Source organism: Tiliqua scincoides, chromosome 6 (assembly GCF_035046505.1).
Source record: "Tiliqua scincoides isolate rTilSci1 chromosome 6, rTilSci1.hap2, whole genome shotgun sequence".
NCBI classification, from domain to species: Eukaryota; Metazoa; Chordata; class Lepidosauria; order Squamata; family Scincidae; genus Tiliqua; species Tiliqua scincoides.
The window spans coordinates 39852983-39879975 of NC_089826.1; the positions used below are offsets into that span (position 1 = coordinate 39852983).

At 41.7% G+C, this 26993-nt stretch overlaps 1 protein-coding gene across 5 annotated transcripts in view; it reads right to left on the reverse strand.

Annotated features, from left to right (window-relative positions):
* The window catches only part of INPP4B (inositol polyphosphate-4-phosphatase type II B), a 338885-nt gene that overhangs the window by 88954 nt on the left and 222938 nt on the right, over window positions 1-26993 (reverse strand). For all 5 annotated transcript variants that reach the window (XR_010794649.1, XM_066631736.1, XM_066631738.1 and 2 more), the window contains 4 exons: window positions 23670-23800; window positions 13554-13658; window positions 11019-11127; window positions 1187-1364 (listed from right to left, as the gene is read on the reverse strand). Coding sequence is in view for 4 of the 5 variants with exons in the window: in XM_066631736.1 (XP_066487833.1) it covers window positions 1187-1364; window positions 11019-11127; window positions 13554-13658; window positions 23670-23800 (523 nt within the window). In the remaining variant the exon portion in view is untranslated. The remainder of the gene's footprint in view (window positions 1-1186; window positions 1365-11018; window positions 11128-13553; window positions 13659-23669; window positions 23801-26993) is intronic.

Sequence of the window (26993 nt, forward strand, 5' to 3'; positions counted from 1 at the left end):
GAGACACAAAAATCTGTGGATAATTAGGTTATACCTGTAATCACTTGGATGACTGTTTCTCTACAACAGTAAAAAGCACTTTTTAAAACTGTGATTTTAAAGGGATGCATTTTTCCCTTTCTCCAGGGATCAGCACATTCCTTCTCATTTGCAGTGGCCATTCATGTTGAGTCAAATCCATGTATAAAAAATCTGTGTATAACAAGGTTGGACCTGTATTGGAGATTGCTGATCAAAGTTCTGCTGCACAAATATGATATAAATCTGCATTAATTTAGAAGAATGTTAGATCACTAAAAATATGTTGCATTCCATGACAAGCAACTGGTTGAAAGAGGATAAAAAGACCTTTGCAATTTCCCCTCTCCCTACCACTGCGTCATTGCCATCACAGCACAAATGTTGCACAGCACAAATCAGTAGTCTAGGGTTTTTTTTGTTTTTGTTTTTGGAGGGGTGAAGGGAGGAAACATGTGTGACATGTACCTAGCAATGGGCAAGCTATGGGCAATGCCTCACCTAGTGGTCATACCTCCAGCCCACACACATTTTCATTTTTATGCTAAATTACTTAGGGCGCAATCCTAACCCCTTATGTCAGTACTTTCCAGCACTGACATAAGGGCAATGCAGCTCTGAGGTAAGGGAACAAACATTCCCTTACTTTGAGGAGGCCTCTGTGAGTGCCATCCAACTGCAGGATGCAGCACATGTCCCATTGGCACCGCTATGCCAGTGCTGGAAAGCACTGACATAAGGGGTTAGGATTGCACCCTTAGAAGAACAACATAAATTTTCCTCCAGGTAAGAGAAAGGAAGAATGTAGGAACACCACACAGCAAATCATAGAGAAACAGATCATGCTAAAAAACGGTTTTCAGCAAATGTGTAAAAGGAAGATAAAAAGAGTAGAACAACAGACTTTCATTTAAACACATACAAGTACCAGAAACCTTCTCTTACTCCCCATGTTTGAAATTCACAAAAATTCTCAACAAAGGAACAGAATATTCCAAAAGGGCTAGAAAAATTGCCCCTTTTTCTATGGCAACATTCTGATTCTTGTAACCACTGAAATGATTTCATATTTCCTCATCAGAAGGAAGTCAGTTCACACAGAGGAAGATACTAGCTAGGGATTTGGCAATTCTAGAGTGCCACGGCAGGGCTCATTCCTAAAACTTACCGTTTCTGAAAGCATCTTTAAGGAATTCTTCAAGCAGTCTGGCAAATGCTGCCTTGCAGAATTAAGCAGCAGGTCTGCGTGACTTGATATGAGAGGCTGCAGATGATTGATGTTACTGAGAACTTCTTTTGCCTTGGCTGTGTTTTCCGGTGAATAGTAAATACATTGGTACCCAGTACTGCAGCAAGAAATGCAGAAACAAAAGGCATGTTATTATAAGCAAAAAAAACCCCAACCAAAACCAAAAAAACCTGTTTCCACATTTAAGGGCCAGATGGCTAATCATCATCAGTATGCCAAAGGCCTGTTTAGGTCTATAATTAATGCAGAAAGGTATTCTAAACGTTACCATAACACCATTATAAGCATTATTTTAGAATCCAACTTGCTAAAGGCTAGAAAACAGATCTTGCTGGAACAGTAAGAGACAGTAACCTTTTCTTGATGAACACTCCAGGCACTGCTGCTGAAACTAATTATTCCCTGAAGCTGTTTGAATGAACTGTTCTACCATGAAGAAAGAACAACAAAAGAGGAAAAATAACACACATTACTACTCTTTATAATTTTAAAGAAGACAAGAATTCATCTAGCTACTTATTGAACAATAAGTACTTGGCTTGAGTAGCACCCCTCTCCCTACCTTCCATTGGCCCTTTTAAACTACATTACACTATCTCTCCAATCCAGGTTATGATCTGTTTGATAAGTACTCCAAAGGGAATCATTATTGGTCATTCAATCATAAATACTGATCAGCGCTAATGTGGATTCCGCACCTATAAAATGTTGTTCTTTATCTAGCACCATCCATGTGCAATGGCGCTTTACACACACACACACACACACACACACACACACACACACACACAGGGAGAGAGAAAGAGAGTGCACCCACAGAGTTTTCAATCTAAAATTCAATACAGGGGAGAATCAATAGGGGAAGAATGAGTATTCAACTCATTTACATGCACTTAGACTTGGTTAGGAGATGATAGGCAGAGCAATTATTTGAGAGCCACTGAGTGACTTTTCAGACAATATTCAGTTTGGATTTTGTAGCATCTGTCTCTCCAGCTGCAGCCCTGGCAAAACACCCATAGCAGAATCCTCATTGATACGCAGCCACAATCTGATTTCTACACCATGGAGGGCCTTCGTTGATGTTACTGGAGACTGCAGTAAAGAAGTCTGCAGAATAAATTCCTACTATTCAAAAGGACAGCATGGGGCAGTTTGAACAAGTGTGGAATGAAGTCAGCAATTATGCAACAATATTGAGGCAAGTTGTTTTTTTCTTAATTGATCTCGTATATGTTCCCAGATGAATAAATGTGTGGAATCATAATTCCTTCTGACACATGTTAGTAAGATCACTACCAGAGATTACCAGAAGCACTGGTTGTTCTTCCAAGATTGTATCTGTTTATGTGTATCATTATTTATTACAATATTTCCTTGAGGCAAACTTTGATCCAAGTGTAACAGAAGAGGCAACCATCAGTTCTATTTAGTTGTGCTTATCGTGCGCTCACTCTCACTCACTCTCTCTCTCCACTCAAAAATGCATAGAGATTCCATAACTCATACCATTTACAATGCAACACATTCACACACAACTGTAGTTGCAATCACTGCTAAAAAAATGATAGTGCATTGTCATGCATATATAACACCAGTTATAACTAAGATCTAAGATCAGTTATAACTAAGATCTGGTGTATAATACACAGATGCTTTGCAAAGCACAGGTGGCAAAGAAAACAGTTGTCAGCACAGTAGAACTGAAGCCCCCTCTGCCAGTCCAATGTCTTGGATTGGCTGATTGCATCATAAGTCTTGAAGTTCTGCTGCACTGTCTGGTGCAATAGGCCAGTAGTGTAGCTAGAGAGGTGCAAAACTGTAAGTAGTGCAGGTTCCCTAGTGCAAATATAAGCAGCCCCTCCCGCTCACCTTCAGAGCCATTCAGGCAGCAACAGCTGTTGCTGCCTGAATGGCTCCGAGGGTGAGTGGGCAGAACTGCTTCTACGTGCGCTCGGGAGTCTGCACTACTTACGATTTTGCACCTCTCTAGCTACGCTACTAAAATAGGCCATGAAGCTAGGTACTGTGATGCAGCATGAAATTACATGACGCAGCAACCTTGCTGAAGCTATGAAGGTCTGGTTAGTGTTTGGATGGGAGGAAGTCTGGGAACCCATGTTCGCAGGCTTTGAGTTTCACAAAGAACATCAGGATATAAATTATAAAAAAACTAAGACAGAGTCTTCAGAATTTTAACATTGACTTGTAGAAATTATGGATTTTTATAATCAAAGTGCAAGGCACCAGGGGTCTCAAACTAGGGACTCTGGCAGCAGAGCTCAAGCACCTTACACCCTGCACCAGCTCTCAGCCCTTTAATGCAGTGCCTCTCACATAATGACCAACAGCAAGCATTTTAGTTCAGGAGCCAACAGGGAGTAGATGGCCCTATGTAACCATTGCTTCACACTTTTTTTTTCCAGCCAGCACAGAATTATCTCACTTCACCAATATTTAACCATCATGTTTCCATGACTTTGCCTGTTGCTCTTCCACTCTTTGTTAGCCATTTGATTGCTCCACAATCAGAATCCAGCTCCCCTCCACAGCCTGCCTTGAAGTGCGGTGAAAGACTAGCTCTGAAGATGAAAGCATATACAAGTGGGTTCGCTTTATCTGCCGGTTCAGTACTTGCAAACTACATTATCTATGGGGGGGGGCACATGGACCCCCCAAATGCAACTAGAAGTCTTGGGTCTTAGAACCTTATAAGGGCATAGAAACATCACTTCCTGTTTCCCCTGAGAAGTCATCTTTTTTGCCCAAAATGGGCATTCTGAGGGTTGGGGAAGCTGCATGCTGCCTCCCTGGCCCGCAGAACACCCTCCAGGTGCAACAATCTAAAGGTAAACTCAAGGATTTGGAGGGACTTAATCCATGGATTTTGGTGTCCATGGGGGTTCCAGGAAGGGACAACAACACTGTTACGTACGTTTGTACTGAAGTCTGACAGAAGGCTTGTCAGATGATTTTAAACTATTTTTAAAGTCACTCCTATTATCAGCTTTTGAAAACAGAATTTCAGCTGCTAATGTTCACAAACAGACACACTGAATGAATGTGGAGTGAGGTACTGAGTAAAGCTGACAGAATAGGTTTGCATTGAAAGGGACTACCAATATGATAGCTAAATGCACAGTTATAGTGTACATATAGGGGCAAGTATAAAGCCAAAGTTCCTGAAAACAGTCCTACTTGTATTGCTGTTCTTTAAAAAAAAATACCCTTGATACATGCAGTGTATAATTTAAGACATATAAATTCAGAGTCTATAATTATGTCTTCTGGATTAAAGTGTGTGTTTTCCCCTTTTGGAGGTTAACATCTCAGTACTGCCATTAATTTAATGAATGCATGAGATTTTAAATAACCATATTGCTTGTTAGATTACTTTTAATTGAATGCAATCCAGAGTTTTGAATAACTTTAGCAATATAAAACTCAGAATATAGGGCTACATAATTTAGAGAGTAATCTGAATAAGTGTTATAATGTTGCTGAGTAACCTTCCACTCACAAATTTTCTAATATATTAAGAACTGAAGTTAGTTAAATGCCTGGTGTTTAATGATAACACACTATTAATTCCATTCCTGCTGTTATGCTAAGTGAGTAATTCTTGCAAATGAGTTAAAAAAATGTTACCATCTGGCATTGGGTAAAATTTCTGACAATAATTTGCGTTGGAAGGAAGACTGGAAAGCTGCTGCTGGACCTCATGAAGGCACTGTGAGAGTGTGTGGAATATGGAGGAGTCAACTAGAGATGGATAATATCTTGAGAACTGACTGAAGATGAACTGCGGCTGATGTGAAACTTGGACAGTGCAGAGCACAGCCAGGATGATGGCTAGTCTTGAATGGAAACATCTGGTGAAATGGAGTTCCTCTTATAGAAAAAATACTTGTAAAAACCACATTTGAAAAAAGCAGGCTTATGATGCCTATGCAAACCATCTTTAGTTCTGTGTAAAAACAGTGTAAAATGCTATATTATCATAACATACACACACACTGAATTCTGCTGCAACCAGACCTGCTCAAAATGTGCAGGCACCCAAGAAGGAATGCCAAATGCTGAAGCCCTTACCAACTTCCAGTTTCACTGTTCCTCTCTCCCCCACACTCTGCATTCAAAAAGGAAGAGTGCCTCCGACATTATAACCTATCACTCTCTTCTTCTTCACAAGTCCTCATTATCACCACTGTCCTCTTCACTTTTTTGGTATCATTATAGTTTTCCCAGCATTAATTTAGAGAGGAATGGTTTAGGGGTTATACTCGTATATGCTCAATTTGTGATATTTTTATTATGGACTCTAGAAAGTTTTCTAAAGCAGTTATTGAAAAAGAAACAAGTCAAAACATACATTTTCATTTATAAAGAATATTTACAGCACAAGCCTGTCTGTGTTTACTCAGAAGCAAGATTCACTCAGTTTTATGGAACTTACTCTCCAGTAAGTGAATGTAGGATTGTGGTCAATGTACTGTAGAGAAGAGACACTTTGCCAACAGTCTGAGGCTAAGAGGCAAAGAAGGAAGGCCCATAGCCAGGGAGACAGACCAGGGACAGACTGCACTTGCTCCCGGTGTGGAAGGGATTGTCACTCCCGGATTGGCCTTTTCAGCCACACTAGACGCTGTGCCAGAACCACCTTTCAGAGCGCGATACCATAGTCTTTCGAGACTGAAGGTTGCCAATACGAATGGCCTAAAGTTAGGGTTGCTAGACAATTAAATAATGTCTAGTTAGTTATGTGCCTTTTGACAAAAAATGCTAAAATTAATGCAAGACATGAAGAATCACACTGTCCTTTTGAGACATTGAAGGAAGCATACAAACAACGATGAAAACAACCTCTCACTGTTAAAAAAGGGCCTCCCTTATTATTTTCTTTCCTAGAAAAGAGATTTAAAAAACCCCAAATCACTAGAAAAAAATACATTAAGTTCCCTTAGTAAAATGTCATTCTCTGATTCAAAACCACCAACCCCAATTCAGTTACTAAAACTCTGAGTAATCTTTTAAAGCTCGTAGCAATAATCAAAATCTTGTTGGACAACCCTGAAAGGTAAGTCATTATATTTTAACCATTCCACAACAACAACAACAACAACAATCAGGGACTGACTAACTTCTAGTGACTTCTGAGACCATTAAAGGATTTTAATGACATGCTTAAGACATGGTAGAAGAGAGACTTGAACCCAAGTCAAGGCTGAATATAGTCTGTCCACTTGCTTTGTCCTTAGATTTTGTAATAAGCTCTCAGGGACACTTGCTTTCTGTGAGGAGTTGTAATGGAGCATTAAAAACCTCATAATGGTAAGCCTGCATAGTCTGGCTGAAACACATCTCATCTGATTAGCTTCTGAATGAGAGGAAAGAGTCTTTGGTGTATTCTGAAAATGATTTATGAGCATTTTAAGCACTGAAATGCTGCATCAATTTAACTTACAACCCATCTAACTACATGTTGCTGCAAAACATGGCCTTAAAAATAATAATCTAGGCTGCCATCCACTTTAGTGAAAAGACAAATCTGTCCATTTACGAGCCGATGTAACATCCTATATGTTAGCACTCCACAACAAATTATGACCAAGACCGGACAATGTTGTTTGTGTACACTACTGCCAACAAAACTCCAAGTCATAATAAATCAGCTAGAGTCTAATGTGTCACAGCATATTTTTACAAGAAGCTATGTTCATCTTCGTAAAAATGAATAAAGACATAAAAATGACCTGTATGACATTCATTTCTTTTGCAAAATAAGGAAACATGATCATTGAATTAAGTTTCTGCAATACAGTCCTAAGTACATCTACTCAGAAGTAACCCCTCACTGAATCTTACACTTATGTATGTGTGTACATCATTACAGCTCAAGTCAGTTAGTACAAGTCAGATTCTAGAGGTCTGCTTGCCAGTCAAAATGTATTTAACTAAAAACATCTGGTTCTTGTGGGTCCAGCTCTATCACACCAGAACAAAAGTACCACTGAAGATGAGTTGCACCAATGAAACTATCCATAAATTGGGGGCCAGTGTAATTCCAAAGACTTCTCTGTGGGCAAAATTATGACTCTTGGGTGTCCACTGGGTCAAACACATGTTGCAACATTGGTTGCAACACAGCAGGGTGCTATCGTAAGAACATTCTTTTGGTCTGGAGTTTTAGGCACATTAATCATAATTATAAGATTTACACTGTTAAATTTTCTGTATGTTTGCTTTTCAAAGAGAGTGGATGGCACTTGTAAGGGTCCTTGATCAAACTCAGCTTTAATCATCTCCCTCCTTTCCTTCTTGGGAATAAGCTGGCTGTCAGCACAATCCAAATCCGCACCCCCCCCCCCCGGCCAGCACAAGTCTTTAGTACTGGCTTCCAGCTGTCGTGAACATGTCATAGAGCACATTTGTGATGACTCAGGAATAAGACAGGGCAGTGCATGGATGTGCAGTGGTTTTGTGGAGCTGGCCCCATGCCCAGAGATGGTATGTTTGTGCCAGCTTGGACAGACTGATTCAGGGGGTGGGAGAGGGTGGCAGGAGGGAGGGAGGTGGGGAGTGAGCATTCCTGGAAAGGGAGAAGGGAGACCAAGGGGGCAGATCAGGCCTGGGAGGAGTGGAACCAGCTGCAGCAGCACAGACAGGAACCTAACCCCCAGCCCTAGCCTGAACGACATTATTCAGGCTGCTCAGATGTGCGCCTGCAAAATTGCAGGTGCAGATCCGAGTAGCCCCACAGGGCTGCATGGGGCATTTCTCAGGATAAGGGGAAGGAAATCCCCTTATTCCGAGTTGTGCCCCAGCCTATACCAAACCTGCGCAGGATACGGCACAGGCGAGTCAGCCTGCCTGTTCTAGTGCAGGTTAGGATTTTTTCCTGTGTTACATTACTCTGATGTTGAAGTTGCCTTCATTCGCAGCCCAATTTTTCTCATAAAGTATTAATGCTCCCCTGCTCCTCGCAATATCTCAGCTCTCCCTCTGTCTGATCAGCTTTGGCTACATAGACTACTATCTTCATCCTCTCCCTCCCTTCTGTCCCCAGGAATCCCCAGATTTTCACTGTTATCCAAAGTTATTGAGCAGTTTTTCTCTGTCGCCACAGCACTATTTTCAAAGTTATGGAGCTGCTCAGGTAATTTCCAGGCAGCTTCTGTTGTTTGTTTTGCCAATGTCTTCCCAGTTATGCCTGCTTCAGAGCCCTGACTAAGACCATTCATAAGTTGGATGTTTCTAACTTGAACAACTTATAAGTGGGGACCTTCTCTACACCTTTGCACATAAAATATGAAAAAGTGAAACATGCACTTAACAGATTAAATCCAAAGAAACTGTTACTAAACACCACTGAAATGAACAGGACTTAAGTTAGTTACAACTTACTTGTCTGATTGATTTCAAAAGTGCTTAGTCAGCATATGCCCTTCCTTGGATACAACTTGATATCTTTAATTCTACTTCTGTTGTAAATAAAACATAATATGGGCTGTTCAGACCCAAGTCCAAATAATCTGTTTCTAAGGTTGCATTACAAGAATGGGCAGCATGTCTTTCAGGCTCACACATTCCCTCCTTCCCTTTGTTACTACAGTAGGCCCTTGATATCCATGGGGGATACATTCTAGGATTCATGGATACCATTTTCCAATGGATACCAATTTCTAGGATTCATGGATACCAATTTCCACAGATAATTAAATGTGCGGAAAGCCCTTCAACTCCCTCTCAGACGTGACTGGAAGAGCTTTCTGGTTGCGTCCAGGAGTTGTTCTGAGGCTTGGGGGTGTGTGGCCTCCCTGAGCCTCAGAAAACCACCTGGATGCAAGCTGGAAGGCACTTCTAGTCGTGTCCAGGAGGTCATGGGAGGCCCTCCAAGGCAGGTCAGCATCTGCATTGAGTCAAATTTGTGGGTGTTGAACCCACGGATAAGGAGGTCCCACTGTAGTAAATTCCATTCCTTGTTTGCAGCAAACCATACTTTACTTGGACAAAATGGCACACTATGGTTTGCCACTAATTTGGAATTGTATCCAAAGAAACATAGCCATGAATGTCTCAGGAAATCAATAGGAAGTTAGTCACAACCAGCTTCTCTTCTTGATTTCAATTGTGCTTAGCCATGAGTACCTCTGATTTATATCCAAAGATTGGAAGTTAACAGCTAGTAAGAGGATGCTTTCTGTGTTTTATGCAGAGAAAAATGGGGGGGGGGGAGAGAAAAGGCTAATATGATGCAATTCTAAATGCACTTACTTGGAAATAAGCTGCATTGAAGACAATGGGATGTACTACTGCAGAAACATGACACTAGGCTACAGAAGCTACTATGCTACTAAGCTACCCACAAAAATTTTGCCAATCTGCCTAGAATTAATGACAAACCTTTATTAATCACTTTAGTATGTGTTCATTTTAATGAGGAGTATCTGTTCCCAGTTCGATTTAGAAACAATTCTTATGTGGATAATTGCAATAATCTACGTTAATGTTTGTGACAGCAAAAGACAGTGCTTTTAAGTTTTAATCTTATGAATTTCACTCAGGCAATGAAATAAGAGCATCACCTAGATGAAATAATGTTTGAACATAACTGCCTATAATTAAAAGTTATGCACATGGATTTTTGCATAAACAGATATGTTTATACCCTGTGCCTGAAGGCTTTGCTCATACAAAACTTTCTACAATGGAGCTCCCACCAGCATAGGATTTGGGGTAACAAGAACAATACGTGTTTCCTACATTTGAAAAGTTTCCATCTGGTAAAACATAATACATATTTCCAGCTCTTCTTGTGTCACTATCCAGATTCATTGGGATTCTTTTTCAAATACAGAACTTAACGAATGTTTCTACAAAGTTGCACTGTTGTCCAGTGCATAGGATACTGGAAATAACTGTACATCCTTCAACAAGGCATCCTCTTGTCTTTTCAGTTCCTCATCCATTACATGGGAATAATGGAAGTTTACCTTCTGTGAAGACATACACGATTGTTCTATTGATGCTTACGCAATGTGTTTGACCACTTTGTGTATCACTCCTAATTGTAGTTCTCTAACTACAACTGTTGCTAAGGTTTAATAGCCTGAACTATAGGAATAGTACTATTGAATTGAATGTGAAAACCGCCACATTGGGTCCCCTCTGGGAGAGAAAGGCAGGATAGAAATACAGTAAATAAATAAATAGCTGTAAATAAAACACTTAGAGCTCAATCCTGACCTCTGCACGCTGGCTTACCGCCAGCCCAGCACCAGAGCTAGCCCAGCAGGAGCATGCGCTGGGCCAGTGCTGGCGGGAGGCTGGCGGCCTGATGCTTGGTGGTTGCCCAGACCGCCAGACGGTGGAGAGGTGAGTGGGGGTATGGGGGGGAAGCGTGCAGGGCAGGAGGTGTGGCAGGGGAAGGGAGCAGGACTGGCAGAACTCCAGATTAGATCCTGAGCCCTGTGTTGGTCCGTGCGGCCAGACGCTGATTTTGGGCAGCTCTGGAGCTGCCACAGCATCGAGTAGCCCCATTGTGGGGCTACTTCCTTTATTCTCCCGAGGAGGTAGTGGCAGATGCCCGGGGCACCTTGGATGCTGCAGCAGCTGATTTTGCTGCTGCTGTTTTTGTGCTCCAGGCAGCTCAGAACTGGTCTGCCCAGCAGCAATTTTTTTTTTAAACAGAAAAGAACACAGTAATCTAGTTAAATTTAATTTCTTGTAGCATTACTGACAATATACTTACTTTCGCCTTTCTGCCTCAAATTTATTCAATAGCTTCTGAAGACCACCATTTTTAAATCCCTGAAAATGTGCTGCTGGGGCTCCTACTGTGATGACATCATATAGAATATCTGCAATACAAACAGACAAATGCAAACACACACATAAAGAGATATGGAATATCAGACCTGTCCTATATTTCAGCAAGTTGCACCGGGTAGCCACTTCCACTGCTTGTTGCCCCAGCAGGCTCTGTGCCCTGATTTTAGGGCAGAAGCGACTGCGGCTGCCTGGTGCAACTTTCTGACAAGATCAGCTGGGAAGATAACAGGCAGCAACATGGAACAGTAAGTGCTGAGCACAATGGGGAAGGCTTTTCAGCATGCATTATTAGGCCCATGGTTTGGAGACTGCTGCTCTATACCATTAAAGTAAGCATGATAAATACTTCCACAGTTAAATAATAGCCTGTTTTGCCTCCTGAGGACTTCTGTACAAATTTTAATGCATCCTAATTTGGTCTCAGTTCTCTTTGCATTGCTGGATTACACAGACAGGCCATCACCTTTAACAATCTAAATGTTTGTTTTGCCACCTTTGTATACATATGTTACATGTGCTTTAAAAAGCACTGCCAATAACATCAGGTAGGACTAGGAAAGAAGCTTGTCTGAAATCCTGGACAGCCGTAACTTGTCGATGTTAACACCACCGAGCAGGATGAAGCAGCAGTTCGACAAATTTAGAGGGTCAACTTGGAAGGATCATTTTTCAAAGCATCCATAAGGGCACTTTATGCATATATTTCTCCAGATGTAACCTATTTGTTTTCATTTAGAAAGCGCCACTTTAAAATAGAATTCAATTTCCCCCTGTCTGAAGAACAATCTTTTTTTTTTCATTCTGATGACAAATGTCTCTATAAGCAGAAATACTGTACAAATGATTTACAGTTAATGGACCGTATCTTAGTGGTATGGGCAGGACTCCATAGAAACAGATTTAATGTTGATGCATTGGCTGTATCCAAGATCTAATTTAAAGGCAGAAGTTAAATAAGGTCAACAGCTAACAATGGTTGCAATATTCCTGAAGAGATTGTTTATTACTGAGATTTTGTAAGATAATAGCTCTGTTTGATAGGAGCTTTGCTGCTATACAGGACTAGCTAACCACCCATCAGTATCACTGGCAGGCAAGTGAGAGTGAGCAGTATATAAAGAGTAGATATTCAGTGATCTGGGCTGACCTTTCCTCCCTTCACCATAGCAAGGTTTTCAGGAAAACCGTTAAACATAGGGATAACTGTATCTGCCTGCTCCCTAAGGGCTATTATAGAACCACTGCCAGATTGGCATCTTTGCTGCCATCTCTATGGGATTAATAGAGACGATTTATATATAAAATTATAGAAATTATAAAGTCTTAAGTGATTAGACTGGGGTGTCCAAACATTTTGGCAGGAAGGACACATCATCCCTCTAACACTGTGTCGGGGGGGAAAAATTAATTTACATTTAAAATTTGAATAAATTTACACAAATGAATATATTAAAGATGGAACTTATATGAATGAATGAAGGTCTCGCAGTAGCTCAAGGCCTATAAAAGGCCTTGGACAAATCAAGGCTAGCCTTTCCTTTGCTGCCACTGCTGCATCACAATGTGAAACACCAAGTAGTAAAAGGAGCGCTTGTCCCACAGCTCAGGTAAGAGGTCGAACAGTCGTCCTCACAGGGAGAACAGTTGTGTCGGGCCACCATGGGCTCCAGCAACTCTCTGGAGGGCCAGAGACACATTGGAAACTGGAGGCTCCCCGCAGGCCGGATTGGGAGCCCCCGAAGGCCACAAGTGGCCCCTGGGCCGGGGTTTGGGCACCCTTGGATTAGACCACTGATACTTTCTTTTCTTTTCTTTTTCTTTTTTAAAGATACATAAAATAGCTATGCATTTTATGCACAGATGACTGGTAGTATTCCATGCACCTGTTTTAAAGTAGTAGGCACAACAGACAGCAAGTGCTCAATGGTCACAACCTTCACTCAAGAAGTGAGAAAAAGAGTAGGTATTTTGGCATAGTGGTTGCAATAGAAGACAGGAGGATTATTTACTTTGCGGTTCTAAACTAGCCACATCATACATGGAAGCAGTAAAGTGGAGAAAGGCCCTGGCAACAGATTTAAAAAGCCAGTCTAACAAATCATGTTCAATCTTCTGACTAAGAATAAAATTTTGAACTACAGCTTCCACAATTCTCATATGCAGTCAGCATCGTGACTATATATTTGCCCACTGTGTATATCTGCACAGACTTGAAAGTTACAAGATGCAATCATGACTTAGGACAATTGCAAGAATAAGTAGCCCTACTTGAAGATAAATATGATGAAATACTGAACTTTTTTGTTCAATGAGCAATATTCAATATGTTCTGGGCTTTTCAACAGCAGAAGTGCTCACCTTTCGAAGTCTGCATTTAATAGGAAGAAAAACAGGCTTTGGGGCAAGACTTGAAACAAATTACAAACCAGCAAACTGTTTTGGGAGCGCCGCTTACCTTTTAACCGAGGGCTGTGCACATACATTCTCTGCAGATGTAGATTGACTGGAACAAATTCTAGTGTCTTTTCCCCCTTACTGCAGCTTGATTTGAATGAGGAGCCTGGAAAGGAAAAGTTTAAAGGATCATCTGAAGTGCCCACCAGATGTTTTCTGTCTTAAAATGGCAGAATACTTGCATGTTAGCAACATTTTAAAATTACCTTTTTTGTGTATTAAGAAAATAATGGTTTGCAAACAAATTCTCTCAGCATGTGCCTCAGCAGAACAGCTTTTAATTCACAGAACAAAACTGTTTGCAACCCACCCCCTACCCCCTGCTCAGTGATAGAGGTTCTTAGATGTTTAAAATCAGTCCACAGCAAATTGGAAATGATTCCACAGTTAACTACATCAGGTTTGTGTGTCTGCTAAACACATTAGAACATAGCGTTAGCTATCTAAAACTTCAGGGGCAGCTTCACATTTTTTCTAAACTCATTTGGAAAGTACTTTGGTTTAAAAAATTAGGAGATGATGTGGGTATATATTGCCATGTGCAATGGTTACATATATATACTTCCTTGTTTGATACCTACTGAGATGCTGTGGTTTATCATAGACTCCCAGTTGGTGGTATGGAGTAAAATATACACATGTATGATTGTTACAGCAAGTTATCAGCTACTGTCAAATACAGTATTTTCAACATGGATGTCTTTACATGGTACAGTTTTAATGAAAGGCAGGAAGCAGGCCTCACAATGATCCAATTTGCACAAGGCCTTGCAAGAACAAGATTATGGGGGTGGGGGAAGATAACACAGTGGGGAAAGGATAGGAGAATGGTGCTACAATAAGTACAATGCTATCTGTACAAACAAGACCAGGGATTATTTTCTTGCATTGGCACAACCATAAAAAAGTTGGTAAGTATTGATCTCCACCACTACCAAGGATTTCTGTATTATATAACAATATACAGGGGACCCTCATTTTACAGTAGGTTCACTTTACAATCAAATCACTTTTCAGTAGATTCTCCATAGTAAAACAAGGTTTACTATACAGTAAGGTATTCACTTTACAATGGCCTCAGAACCGCTGTCAACAAGACCTTGTGGCTGACAGATAAGCCAATGAGCAACACAAATGAAAGCATTTAGTAGTAGCAGCATTTTTAATATTGACATATAACCTAAGGCTTTCATGGCTGGTACTACTGGTGTAGCAGTAAGAACTGTTTGGGTTTAATGGCCATGGTCTATGAAGATTTTCATTTCCTAATGTTTTGCCCATGACTTTTAGCATTGTAGCTGTGCATATTAACCCCTGCTAATTGGGCAAGAGGCACTTTTTCAAGTGGGTGCTCCTTTTTTAGCAGGGGGAGAGTAACTGGCCCACTTCACCCCAGCAGCGTCTGTTCTAGTGGCTGTCTGCTGGTATTCTTTTGCATCTTTTGAGATTGTGAGCCCTTTTGGGACAGGGAGCCATTTAGTTATTTGATTTTTCTCTGTAAACCGCTTTGTGAACTTTTAGTTGAAAAGTGGTATATAAATACTGTTAATAATAATTAATAATAATATTAAGCAAAGAATACAGCCTTGTAGTTTGTGTTTTATAATTACAACATTGTGTAAACTGATAACCATGGCCCAGGCACCTTTTAGAGATAGCGATAGCTTAGTTCTGTGGCAAAAACTTCAACATCTGACATATTGAAACAAATTACCAAAACAATGCATTACTAGGTTCAAATTATAATAGACTTCAAATTACAGATTAAAATTATTTCAAAATACAATGGTGTTTCCAGAATGGATTACCATTGTCCACTATAACTTTCACAACAGTCCTGTACTGCATACATGTAATATCCTCACATTATGCTTCAATACAGTATGCTTAGATAGAGATGCTTTGAAAGGTTTTGTGCTAAAAGGTGAGATATCAAATTATGAAATAGTTAATGGACTATGACCACACAGAAAGCTCATGGCTGAACATGGTAACTTATGATGTCATGTTCGACACCTTTGGTCGCTTTCATGAGCGACCATAAATATCAACTGCCAAAACCCACAGTCCAAACATCACACATATATACACTTCCTTGTTGGCATCCTTCAGTCTCGGAAGTCTATGGAATCGCGCTCTGAATGGTGGTTCTGGAATAGAGTGTCCTCTCCAGTGCGCGAAGCCTGGGTAAAGTAGATATGGAGGATAGACTGTTAACCATGCAGCAAATCCCCCCACTCCACGTCGTTGAAATGGTTCAATGGAAAGGCAGAAGCCAATACGGTTGGTTCCAGCGGCATCGCAGGAGTTGCCAGAACGTGACTATGTTCAGCCATGAACTGCTGCCACCAATAATATGTTACCAAAAGGGCTGTTATGTTTTAAGGGGAATTATTATATTACCCTTTTGGAAACTTCAGGATTGCAGGCTAGATAACAAGACAGCGTAATGCAAAGAAATTCCTTTTTAGCTTGAAAAGAGACTGGGAGAAAGATAACTTTCAATAGGATTATATTTTTATTGCAAAAACACACAGGTATACATAATGCACATGGAAAATTGATAAGTATATGTTTCTAGTACTTGTGTCTAATGTACCTAGCTTCTGGTGGTTGCACGTGAGCAGTATTTGGTGCATCCGAGGAGATCAGGAAAAGGGAAATTCGTACAGGAAGATTTTAGGGGTCCCTGGTCTGCATAACCCAGTTGCTGACTAAAGATGGGTAGAGAAGGGGAGAAAAAGGGGGGGAAGCAGGGAAAAGGTTCCAGACGCAAGATATAGTTACCTGTCCTGAGAAGCAGATGGTGGGGAGATGGAGAGTCCTATGGAGGACCTCTGCCTTGGAGGGGCAGCCAGAGAGAGCTAGCATGTGCCAGCCTTCTCTTAAAAGAGTTTTTTGCTGACCTGGATGCTGACCTGAATGACCCGGATGTGGCCTAAAGCTGTCCTGGATGTGCATGCTCACTACACACAGTGGGGCATGTGGAGCATGCAAGAAAAACAGGATGATCAAGGAGTCAGCTATCAGCAAAGGCTGGCCTCCTGGTGGGGGGGGGGGGGGTAGCCGGCTGTTCAAATCTGCATACGGTGATTGAGTTAAAACAATGAGACATAGGCAACAATTTACAGTGATTGAGACAACAATTAACTCTTCCAGATTCCTTGACTGGGGGATGGGGATGTGGTCACCATGAGCTTAACTTGACTTGATTGTCCTGTGTGTTGAGGTTTAATGGGTTTGCATAACAGCGATTGGATCAGGAGACCCTTTCTTAAAACAATACAATGCTTTAGACTTTGTTGCTAGAGTCTTTGTTGCTAAAGTCTTTCTTGCTGTGTGCATGGAGAGGTAGAGGTTGTGTAAACTTGTGACTTTTACCAGGGTTTTGGAAATTGGGCTTGTTTGCTTGGCCTGTATGATATTTTAGTCCATAATAACATAACCAGATATAAAACCACAACTTAAAAGGAAAAAGGGGATTTTCACGTAACACTGCCTCAGGGACTTCGGCTCCGGATTTTGCCTCGAGGTTGACTCCTGAAGACTTTTCCATAACTGGATGTAGCCACAAGGCAGTGAAGGTTTGGGATCAGAGTTTTCCTTCTCTCAGATGAGCTGCCTTCCCAGGCTATCAAGTCCATCTACCCGGTGGCTGTTTAGTTGCATCTTACGACAAGTACAGCCAAACTGAGGGCCTATTCTTATCCCCAGCCCCCAGGGGAATATATATACACTATATATACACTAACAGTAATGATATGAGATACACTTAACATGTAGCCATGGACATCCATCTATCTCCCGAACCTTTTATTTCTGGCAAATAGAATGAGCAGTGATCAGAAGTTCATGGAACAAACTACACAGCAAATTGCAAGTGAACACAGACCAAAGACATATCTGGCATTACTTGCCCCATAAAGCAGATGAGCTAGTTTGCATCACCAGCCCACTGCAGTCATCTCCACAATTGGGCTCTCCAGGGAAAGTTGTAAAGCAGAGTTCAGAGAGCCCAATGCCCATGTATAAAAAACACACAAAACAAGTAGGGCCAGAACACCAGCAAACACAATACATTTGATGACTCTTTCAGCAAATCCACGGAAAACAATTTTTAACTTGTAATGATGAGATTTGGAGGCCCAAGTCTTATTCTAAGCTTTTAAATCCACTGAGAAAAAGAATGGAAATGATTTTGTGACCTACATGTTTAGTCACAGCAAATACAATTTCTAGTAATAAATATCTGTAATTTTGTTACAGCCCAGATGGGAGCTACTCAAAATGATGTAATTTCTCCACTGAAATTAAAGTAGAACTGGGCCCCAGTAGTATCTGGACCAAAAACTCCCTGAGAACGGCCAGGATGCAGCTCTGAGGTCTTTGAAAGAAGGAACACAAAGTAGCAAATGCATGTATGGAAAAAAATAGCACCACAAACGTAAAAACTAAGACAAATACATGGGAGAACATAATCTGCTTAGATTATGTTTTTATGCAAAAATATGCAAATTCTTCTTTATGCACCAATTGCATGGTTCTAGACTGGCGTCCGCAAGCATTAATCTGCATGCCTGACACTTGCACTTGATGCAAGTGCAAAAGACCTTGCACCTTGATGCAAGTGCAAAAGACCAACAACAGCACTTGGGAATGGTAGCACCACATTCTCACACAGGTGCTTCCTAATTGCCATTATCATTGATAGAGAAACCAACACCTAGAATCACTCTTACTGGACCGTTGGACTGTCTGAGGAATTTGTCAGCTCCTTATATACACCATGCTGCATTAGTTTGTTCAATCGCAACCAGCAACCTCATGTCAAGAAAGAAGTCTATAGTGAAATAATACGCAGAGTTTCTACAAACAAAAGACTCTTGCATTCACCGCAGCATATAATAACCCACTGTGCAGAAGAAATAATGTTATGAATCGTTATTCTCATGGGTATATGGGAACATGCAGTGGCTGTCTAATGACAGATTGGCTGGGCCATAAATTCTGGCATCCTGGCACAGAGTAAGCAATGTTTCTATCACAAAAGGACAGAGAAACCTCCTGGACTGGCTGCTGAATTACATTTCTTTAATGACCATTTTCTTGGGGGGGGGGAATGTAAGTATGTAACAATGTTTTCCTGTTACTTATTCATGATATTAATCAACAGAGCCTGCAGCTGGGTGTCTAGGGCAGGGGTGTCCAAACTTTTTGGCAGGAGGGCCACATCATCTCTCTGACACTGTGTTGGGGGCCAGGAATAAAAAAGAATCAATTTACACTTCAAATTTGAATAAATTTACATATATTTACATAAATGAATATATTAGAGATGGAACTTCTATGAATGAATGAAGGTCTTGCAATAGCTCAAGGCCTATAAAAGTCCTTACACAAAGCAAGACCGGCCTTTCCTTCACGGCTGCTGCAGCATCACAGTCCTGAAACAGCAAGTAGTGGAAGGATCTCTCATTCACAGTTCATGCGAGAGGTCAAACTGTCGCCCTTACACTGAGAACAGTTGCATTGGGCCAGCAAGGGCTCCAGTAAGTCTTCAGATTCTCATTGGAAACTGGGGGCTACTTGCGGGCCGAAACGGGAGTCCTCGAGGGTTGGGTTTGGGCACCCCTGGTCTAGATGTACAATCACAGCTTAGTTGTATGTGCTTTTCTCATGTGACGTGAAAACTTTTATGATTGCATTGTACCTAAATTAAGAAGATAGCTTCAAGCAAATGAAAGCAAATATACATTTCCATTTTTCTCATTATGCCCTTAAAGATGTTTTCAAACAGGGTACATAACAGAAGCAGAAATATGCAAAACAGAATCAAAAATATTGTGGAAACAACCGTGTGTACCTTCTGTGCTTTACTGGCTGCAGTGTGCCATGATGTTTCTCTGTTAAACTGCATATTTAAGCAACATTGGGAATGAAGGATAAAATCTCTGTACTTTTTTCCTGAAACTGGGCTCTTTAAAAAAACAAAACTGGACTTTTATAATATCATTTTTCAGTTTTAATCAGGACATATGGTCTCATTTTATTTCCTTAAAGAACAAGTGATTAAAATCAGTATGATTTTTTGGATTGAAACTGATACATACAAAAATGCCAATTAAAATACCAGATTTGTTTTCAAGCATGGGACAAACAAGCACAAATATTGGCATATTTATCAGCTACTGGGGACAATGGGAAAGCTATCTCAATGGTCATATTAATACTAACTTAATTGTTGATATATTGCTTGGAACATACAATTAGCCAAAGGCTTCATAAAGCATGGGTCATGATCCACCAGTGGGTTACAAGTTGGAACCTCATGCCTGCCCTGATATTGTCAGGCTGTACTGGAGCCATTCCGGTAGGTTGCAAATGACTTACTGGGCAGCCTCCGGAGCCTTCTTCCGGGTTGCGCTGGGCTGGCAACCCACTCTATTCGTCTCTGTAGGTCTCAGAATGGCCCACAGACACCTCTGAAAGCTACCGTAGATACTCGCCTACAGGGCGATAAATTTGTCCCAACCGATAGCTCCTGCACCTACCCTTCGCCTTATCTGCGGGGCCACTTGGAGTCAGGGCTGTTTTAGGCACACTGCCGCTCCTTCCTTCCCACCTGGCTCGGGGAGCCCGGCGGAGCTGCTCCGCTTGCCTGCCTGCCTCCCTCCCTCCTCCTTGCTGCTCCTGGGCATTGCAGTCCTGCCCGCTCAGGCTCCCCGAGCCTTGTCTCTGACTTCCTCCTCCTCTGCCCCTGCTAGTCTTCAAAAGGACAGGAAAGGGGAGCAGGAGCCTGGAGTGCATCCCATGCGTGCCGTCAGTGGGGCTTACGCCCAGGAAAGTGCGCATAGGGTGGCAGCCTTTGAGCCCCACCCTGTGCATGCCTACTCAAAAGTAAATTCCATTATTGTCAGTGGGGCTTACTCCCAGGAAAAGATTGTAGCTTGAAGACAGGGAGAGAGACAGGAAGGCTGCTTCTTCATGCAGAGTCTACAGCTCTGCATCTGCTTCTTCTGAGCAAGAGGGAGGAGGGGAGCCCCCCACACAGCCTCCCTCCCTCCCGCCCCCACTCCTGCACTGCCTGGTTCTCTCTGCCCTTCAGCCCCAGTCCCTCTCTTCCCTCCACCAGCCTTCACTCTGTTATACTGTTTTCTCCCCCTTCTCTTCTCCCTTCCCCACTGTCCCTCTTTCTCTGCCCCCTATTTACAAGCCATGCAATCAGGGAAACTGACCAGGAAACCCCCTGACAGCCTTGATCCTGCTGTAAATCAAGAGGAAGAAACAGCCCTCAGACCAGGTGAGGGTGGGCTTGTTGCAGCTGCAGGATGCACCTTCCCTGAAAGTGGAAACACTCCCATCAATTGTCTCACAAACTACAATTCAGAGCACCATTACTTAGGAATAACACCCAGGGAAAGCAATGGGTCTGCTTCTGAGTAAATAGGGTTTCAGCTATGTGCAGCTGCACTTGGTCACAGCCATTTGCTGTTGCTTGTCTCTGCTGTGAATTGAATTGCACACTCCCAGTTGTGTTCAAAGTTGTATGTTATATGTAGAGCTTCTGGCTTAAGAGCAGAAGACTCTGCCTGTGCACTGTTTTGCATCAGAAGTATCCTGAGAAATTCTGAGTGATAGATCACTTTTTATGTTTTAGTTTTTTTCCTGTGCTGGTCTTCAATCACTGGTTCATACATGAATTGATCACCAAAAATTAGCTATTGGTGGGGCTTTCACAGTCAACTACCTTCTGCCTTGCTGGCCCTGCATTCTGGAGCACTGCCATTATTCCATTCTCTTTCAAGTACCCCTAAAGGTCCTGTTGAGTGCCCCTGGGGGTACACGAACCCCAGGCTGGGAACCACTGTTCTATTAGTATGTTGTTTACAGTGCAGTTACTCTTTGATAGTGTTTACAAAAAGATGGTGAAGACCAGAATTTAAAAGTTTATTAATAAAAATGAATCTTTTGATCTTTTACTATATTTTTAATAAATTAGAGACTGTCAGTTCTTAGGTATTATGCAGGGGATGGACAGAGTGGATAGAGAGATGCTCTTTACACTCTCACATAACACCAGAACCAGGGGACATCCACTAAAATTGAGTGTTGGGAGAGTTAGAACAGACAAAAGTAAATATTTCTTTACTCAGCATGTGGTTGGTCTGGGGAACTCCTTGCCACAGGATGTGGTGATGGTGTCTGGCCTGGATGCCTTTAAAAGGGGATTGGACAAGTTTCTGGAGGAAAAATCCATTATGGGTTACAAGCCGTGATGTGTAAGTGCAACCTCCTGATTTTAGAAATGGGCTATGTCAGAATGCCAGATGCAAGGGAGGGCACCAAGATGAGGTCTCTTGTTATCTGGTGTGCTCCCTGGGGCATTTGGTGGGCCGCTGTGAGATACAGGAAGCTGGACTAGATGGGCCTATGGCCTGATCCAGTGAGGCTGTTCTTAGGTAACAATTACTGATAGGTTATTTTTCAGGATCTGGCCTAGGATAAAAATCAGACAAAACTATAATCAGACACCCCCCCCCCAAGTTTATGACCCTGACTTATCCAAGGGTCATAGAAAATTCTATGATTCTTGCCTCAAAACCTGCCCTCAACTTATCTGTGAGATCGACTTATCGGTGAGTTTCTGCAGTACTTCTAATTTGTGGAGATAACTTCCAGTTTTACTGGAAGTAGCTTTTGGAGGCTTCTGCAGGCCATTCTGAAGCCCGCAGAGGCAACATAATGGGTTGCTGGCCTGGCACAACCCTGAAGCGGGCTCTGGAAGCTCCCCAGTAAGTCATTCTGGCCAGCAGTGTCATGACCCACCACAGAGAACAAGGTGGGTCACAATGCTGAAATGCTTGGGAACCAATGAATTAGCTGTAAAATGCTTTCCTTGTTCCTCAAACAAGGAAAGGCAAACATGTCTTTCCAGTCATCATTGCTCTTTTAGGAAACTGAGGATGGAATACAGCTACTTACAGTGCAATCCTGTGCACATCTACATAATAATAATAATAATAATAATAATAATAATAATAATAATAATAATAATAATAATAATAATAATAATACAGGTATTTATATACCGCCTTTCTTGGTCGTCAGATTTCTCCTCAGACTTTAATTCAAGGCGGTTTACATAGGCAGGCTATACTAAATCCCAATAGGGATTTTTACAATTGAAGAAGGTTCTGTCTTTCAAGAGCCACACCATTTCAGATGGATCTTTTATGATCTGGTATCACATTCTGGCCTCCATTTTCCTCCCACACAGGCTGACAGCTGCCAAAGAGCAGGTGGAATAACTCGGCATAACTCGGCTCGGCTTGTCAGCTGCTTCAAGGTCTCGCCTTTCACAGTGCAGGTGGCCTCGAACTGGTGACCTTCGGATGTTATCTTCAGGCAAACGGAGGCTCTATAGACCAGACCTCCTGCCCATATCCACACTTCCTGCCCATATAATGGACAAGTTAATGGAACTTACTCCCAGGTAAGTGTGTACTGGATTGTAGCCATAGAAAAATTACCATATGAATAAACGAAAAAATGTTTTCGATAACAAAGTTCTATGCTCTTTCTAATTTTTCTATTTCATTAGCTATCCGGTTCTATTTTCAGAAAGACACGTAGGTCTTGCCCCAAACACCAGGCAGTGTGCACTGCCAAAACTCATCCTTTTTTTTGCTGTACTGGTGTATATTTTAACATGTGTACACCACAGTCACCGCCTCACCACATTCCCCCAACTACACCAGGAGGTGGTAGTGGCAGAAACCGTTCATAGATTCCCTTCCTTTGTCAGCTCTGCTGCACAGGGCTTCGATTCCAGCTGCAAGGCATCACAACTGTCAGGAACATCCTCAATTGGGAACCACTGTCCTAGACATTGGAAGATCCTGCATTCAAATAAATCTTTGACTCCAGTATTCATTCCTCTCTAATGTTAAGTGAGGAGGGAAGACCGGGAGGGGGGAAATATGCATGCCCAAAATCCACTTCCAATTTCTCCTCAGGGGGAAAAGTATCATCAGAACAGGGGCTATGGCAAATATTTATGCAGAATGATGAGGAGGCAAATCATTACTTAAGCTGTTCAGTGAGAACATGTTCATACCTGTGTACTTTCCAAGCTCTGCAAGCATGTCTTGGTAGAGGGTCAACATTTGATCACAGTGTGCAACAACACTTTTGCGCATATTGTCCCAATGTGGAGCAAGTTCCCCAAGTTCTTTAAGGTCCTGATTCCTAGAATGAAAAAAAAAAAATTGTTTAAGAATCATGACATCAATCCAAGGAACATACACAACTAATCAAATAGTTCAAATAGTATAAGTTAAATTTATTTTTTACACAGTGTGCAAAAGTTTACATTTTTTAACTACTCATCCAACACTGCTCTATGAGGTAGGGCATTATGTTTACAGAGGACAAACTAAAAACTGAGCCTGCTTTGCTCAAGGGCACATGAAGGTAGGGGTAGATTTGAATCCATGTCTTCTCAGACTCAAGTCTAATCCCATGCCAGTGACATTAGACTTAAGATTTGCAGAATCATACCTTTTGGCTAACTTTATGCCTGTTTAAAAGGTTACTACCACTTTATGTCCAATGTCCAGTGAAAATGAATTGGTATCTCTCCATGCCCAAGTGTTCACAAAATGGAAGGCATAGCTGTAGAGTCCACAGGCAAAAGAGCACACTAAAGGAGATTTTAAAACTATTTCAGTGGATTTCACACATTTAAGTACTGGGACCCACTTTTTAGAATGAGAATCTGTCAGGACCCACCAGAAGTTATGTCATGACCGGAAGCGATATCATCAAGCAGGAACATTTTTAACAATCCTAGGCTACAATCATACCCAGACTTACCCAGGAGCAAGTCCCATTGACTATCATTGCTAAAATAATATAGATAGTAGCTTGTTAAAAGTACAGGTCTGTAACATTTCCCCAAATGCAGTCACATACTATGGTAGCATCAAGTTTAAAAATAAAATACTGACATGAATGGGGACCCACCTAAAATTGGCTTGCAACCAACCTAGTGGGTCCTGACCCACAGTTTGAGAAACACTGGTTTACTAATTTGCACTGGATTGCAAACAATTACTCCCTGCATTATAACAACTTCAACCATGTTGAGCTTAAGTTTAAAAAAGTCATCTTATGCAACAATCCTCTTTTTTCCCTTTACATACTAGCATGTCAGTATGGCAATTCCAAGTGCTATGTGAAACAATCAGAAAAAAAAACAATCATGTCACTGAAATTATAAAAGAAAATTCTTTAGCAGCCTCCCAGTTCACTCATTTGGGGACTGACCTGACTGAAACAGAGATCATTTCAGCATTGTTCGAAGACATAAAACATAGTTTGATAACTAAAGCTATGACAGTTTTGCTGGATGCCCCACTGAACAGAGGTGCCTCCTTTCTTGTACTATGGTGTTGGATGCATTTCAGCTGACAACACTAGAGGATGCAAACAAAGTGCTTGGAGCTATTACTCTACAATGTATCTGTTCAACCTCTGTCTATCACAGCTGCTGAAGACTTTCTGGGGAAGTTGAATCAGCTATTGCTAATTATAATTCAGTACTTCTCACAGGTAAGAAATGGTTCTGATCACTAAGCAGTTGTAAGGCTGTTTACAGAAAATACTTCCTCCCTCCCTTTGTACTGGGTAACCTCTGCTAACTGAGTAAGAGGCACTTTTTCAAGTGGGTGCTCCTCTTTTTTTTAGCAGGGGAAGAGTAACTGGCCCTCCTCACCCCAGCAGTGTCTTTTCTAGTGGCTACCTGCTGGTGTTCTTTTGCATCTTTTTAGATTGTGAGCCCTATTGGGACAGGGAGCCATTAGTTATTTGATTTTTCTCTGTAAACCGCTTTGTGAACTTTTTGTTGAAAAGTGGTATATAAATACTGTTAACAACAACAACAACAACAACAACTACTACTACTACTACTACTACTACTACTACTACTATAGATCTGTATTTAATCTGCCTTTTCTAGTCAAACAGTGGCAGTGAACAGGCAGTGGCTCAATAGCTCTAGGTACTTTTAGATGAAATGGATTAAACTGAGTTAACGATGGCTTTGAGAGGTGGTGACAAATTGGCCTTAACCTGGTGGAAGATACATCAGGAGAGTGAGTGATCCTGTTGATCCTTTTGGAGGTTTTTGATACCATCAGTTATATTATCCTTCTGGATCGCTTGTCTTGGAAAGAAGACCATTATGTGATTCTACTTCTACCTGGCAGAAAAGTTCTCAAAGATGGTGTGAGGAGAGCACAATATTTCCCCACAGGAAATTTCTATGAGATCCTATGGGGTTCTTTCTCATTATTCATGCTTTTTGGACAACTACATTAAGCCGATAGGTCAGTCACTGCCTGAAGTCATTCATGTTCTGTTTAACAGTGAGGCCCATTCAAGACAAGGTAGAAATACTGATGGTAGGGCACCCAAACTGATCCAGATCTGGGGGACATGGCTGTCTTGGACAGGTCACAACCTGCCTTACAGAATTACATTTGCAGCTCTTGGCACTGGCTGAATGCTTGAGTATCAACTCTGAAGTGCCTTTTACCAGGTTGGCTGCTTTACCAGGTAGCTGTGCCCCTTTCTTGAGACAATGGAACTTGCTGCTATTCGTGCACATGCTGTGTATACACAATAAAGCTAAGCAAGACTGTTCCTGAGCATTGATTCAATAGGAGGCTGCCTGAGAACCAATAAGAATTATTCTGTGTTGTTTGGAGGAAGAGCTGGGTATATAGTATATGTTACACATGCATACATTTCTAATCAAATATTCTTGGATTCATTGAATCAGCCTGTCTGTATCAGGGTGTCTCCTTGCACAATCAACACTCTCTCTCTCTCTCTCTCTCTCTCTCACTCACTCACTCACTGAGTCATTTTTATTTGGATGCATTTCAGCTAACAGTGAAACTGAAAAGTATCATGAACTGAAACAAGAGAAACAGGCCAACTGAAAAGTCACCAGGTAGATAGCAACTTTATTTCCCTGTTTTATTTTTAAATTCAGTACCTTGCTGCAAACCTTGACTGCTAGCAACTTGCTCTATTTTGGACATGTATTTGCCTCAAGCAAAATGAATGGTCCACCCAATACAGTATTGTCCATCCTGGCACGAAATGGCTTTCAAGAAGATTGGGTGCACTGATAACTGCTCTACCACAAACAGCGCAAGTTGCAACATTCTATTTGCTGATGTTACAGGTTCGTGTGGTTGCCTCTTAGGATAATTCCTTAAGGCAGGGGTGCTCAATAGGTGGATCGCGATCTACCGGTAGATCGCGAGGCAAACTGAGTAGATCGCGAAGTGCCGACCCCCCCCTTCAGGTGCCTCTGGGAGGAAACGCCGCGAATAAGGCCCATTGTACTCAATGGGGCTTACTCCCAGGT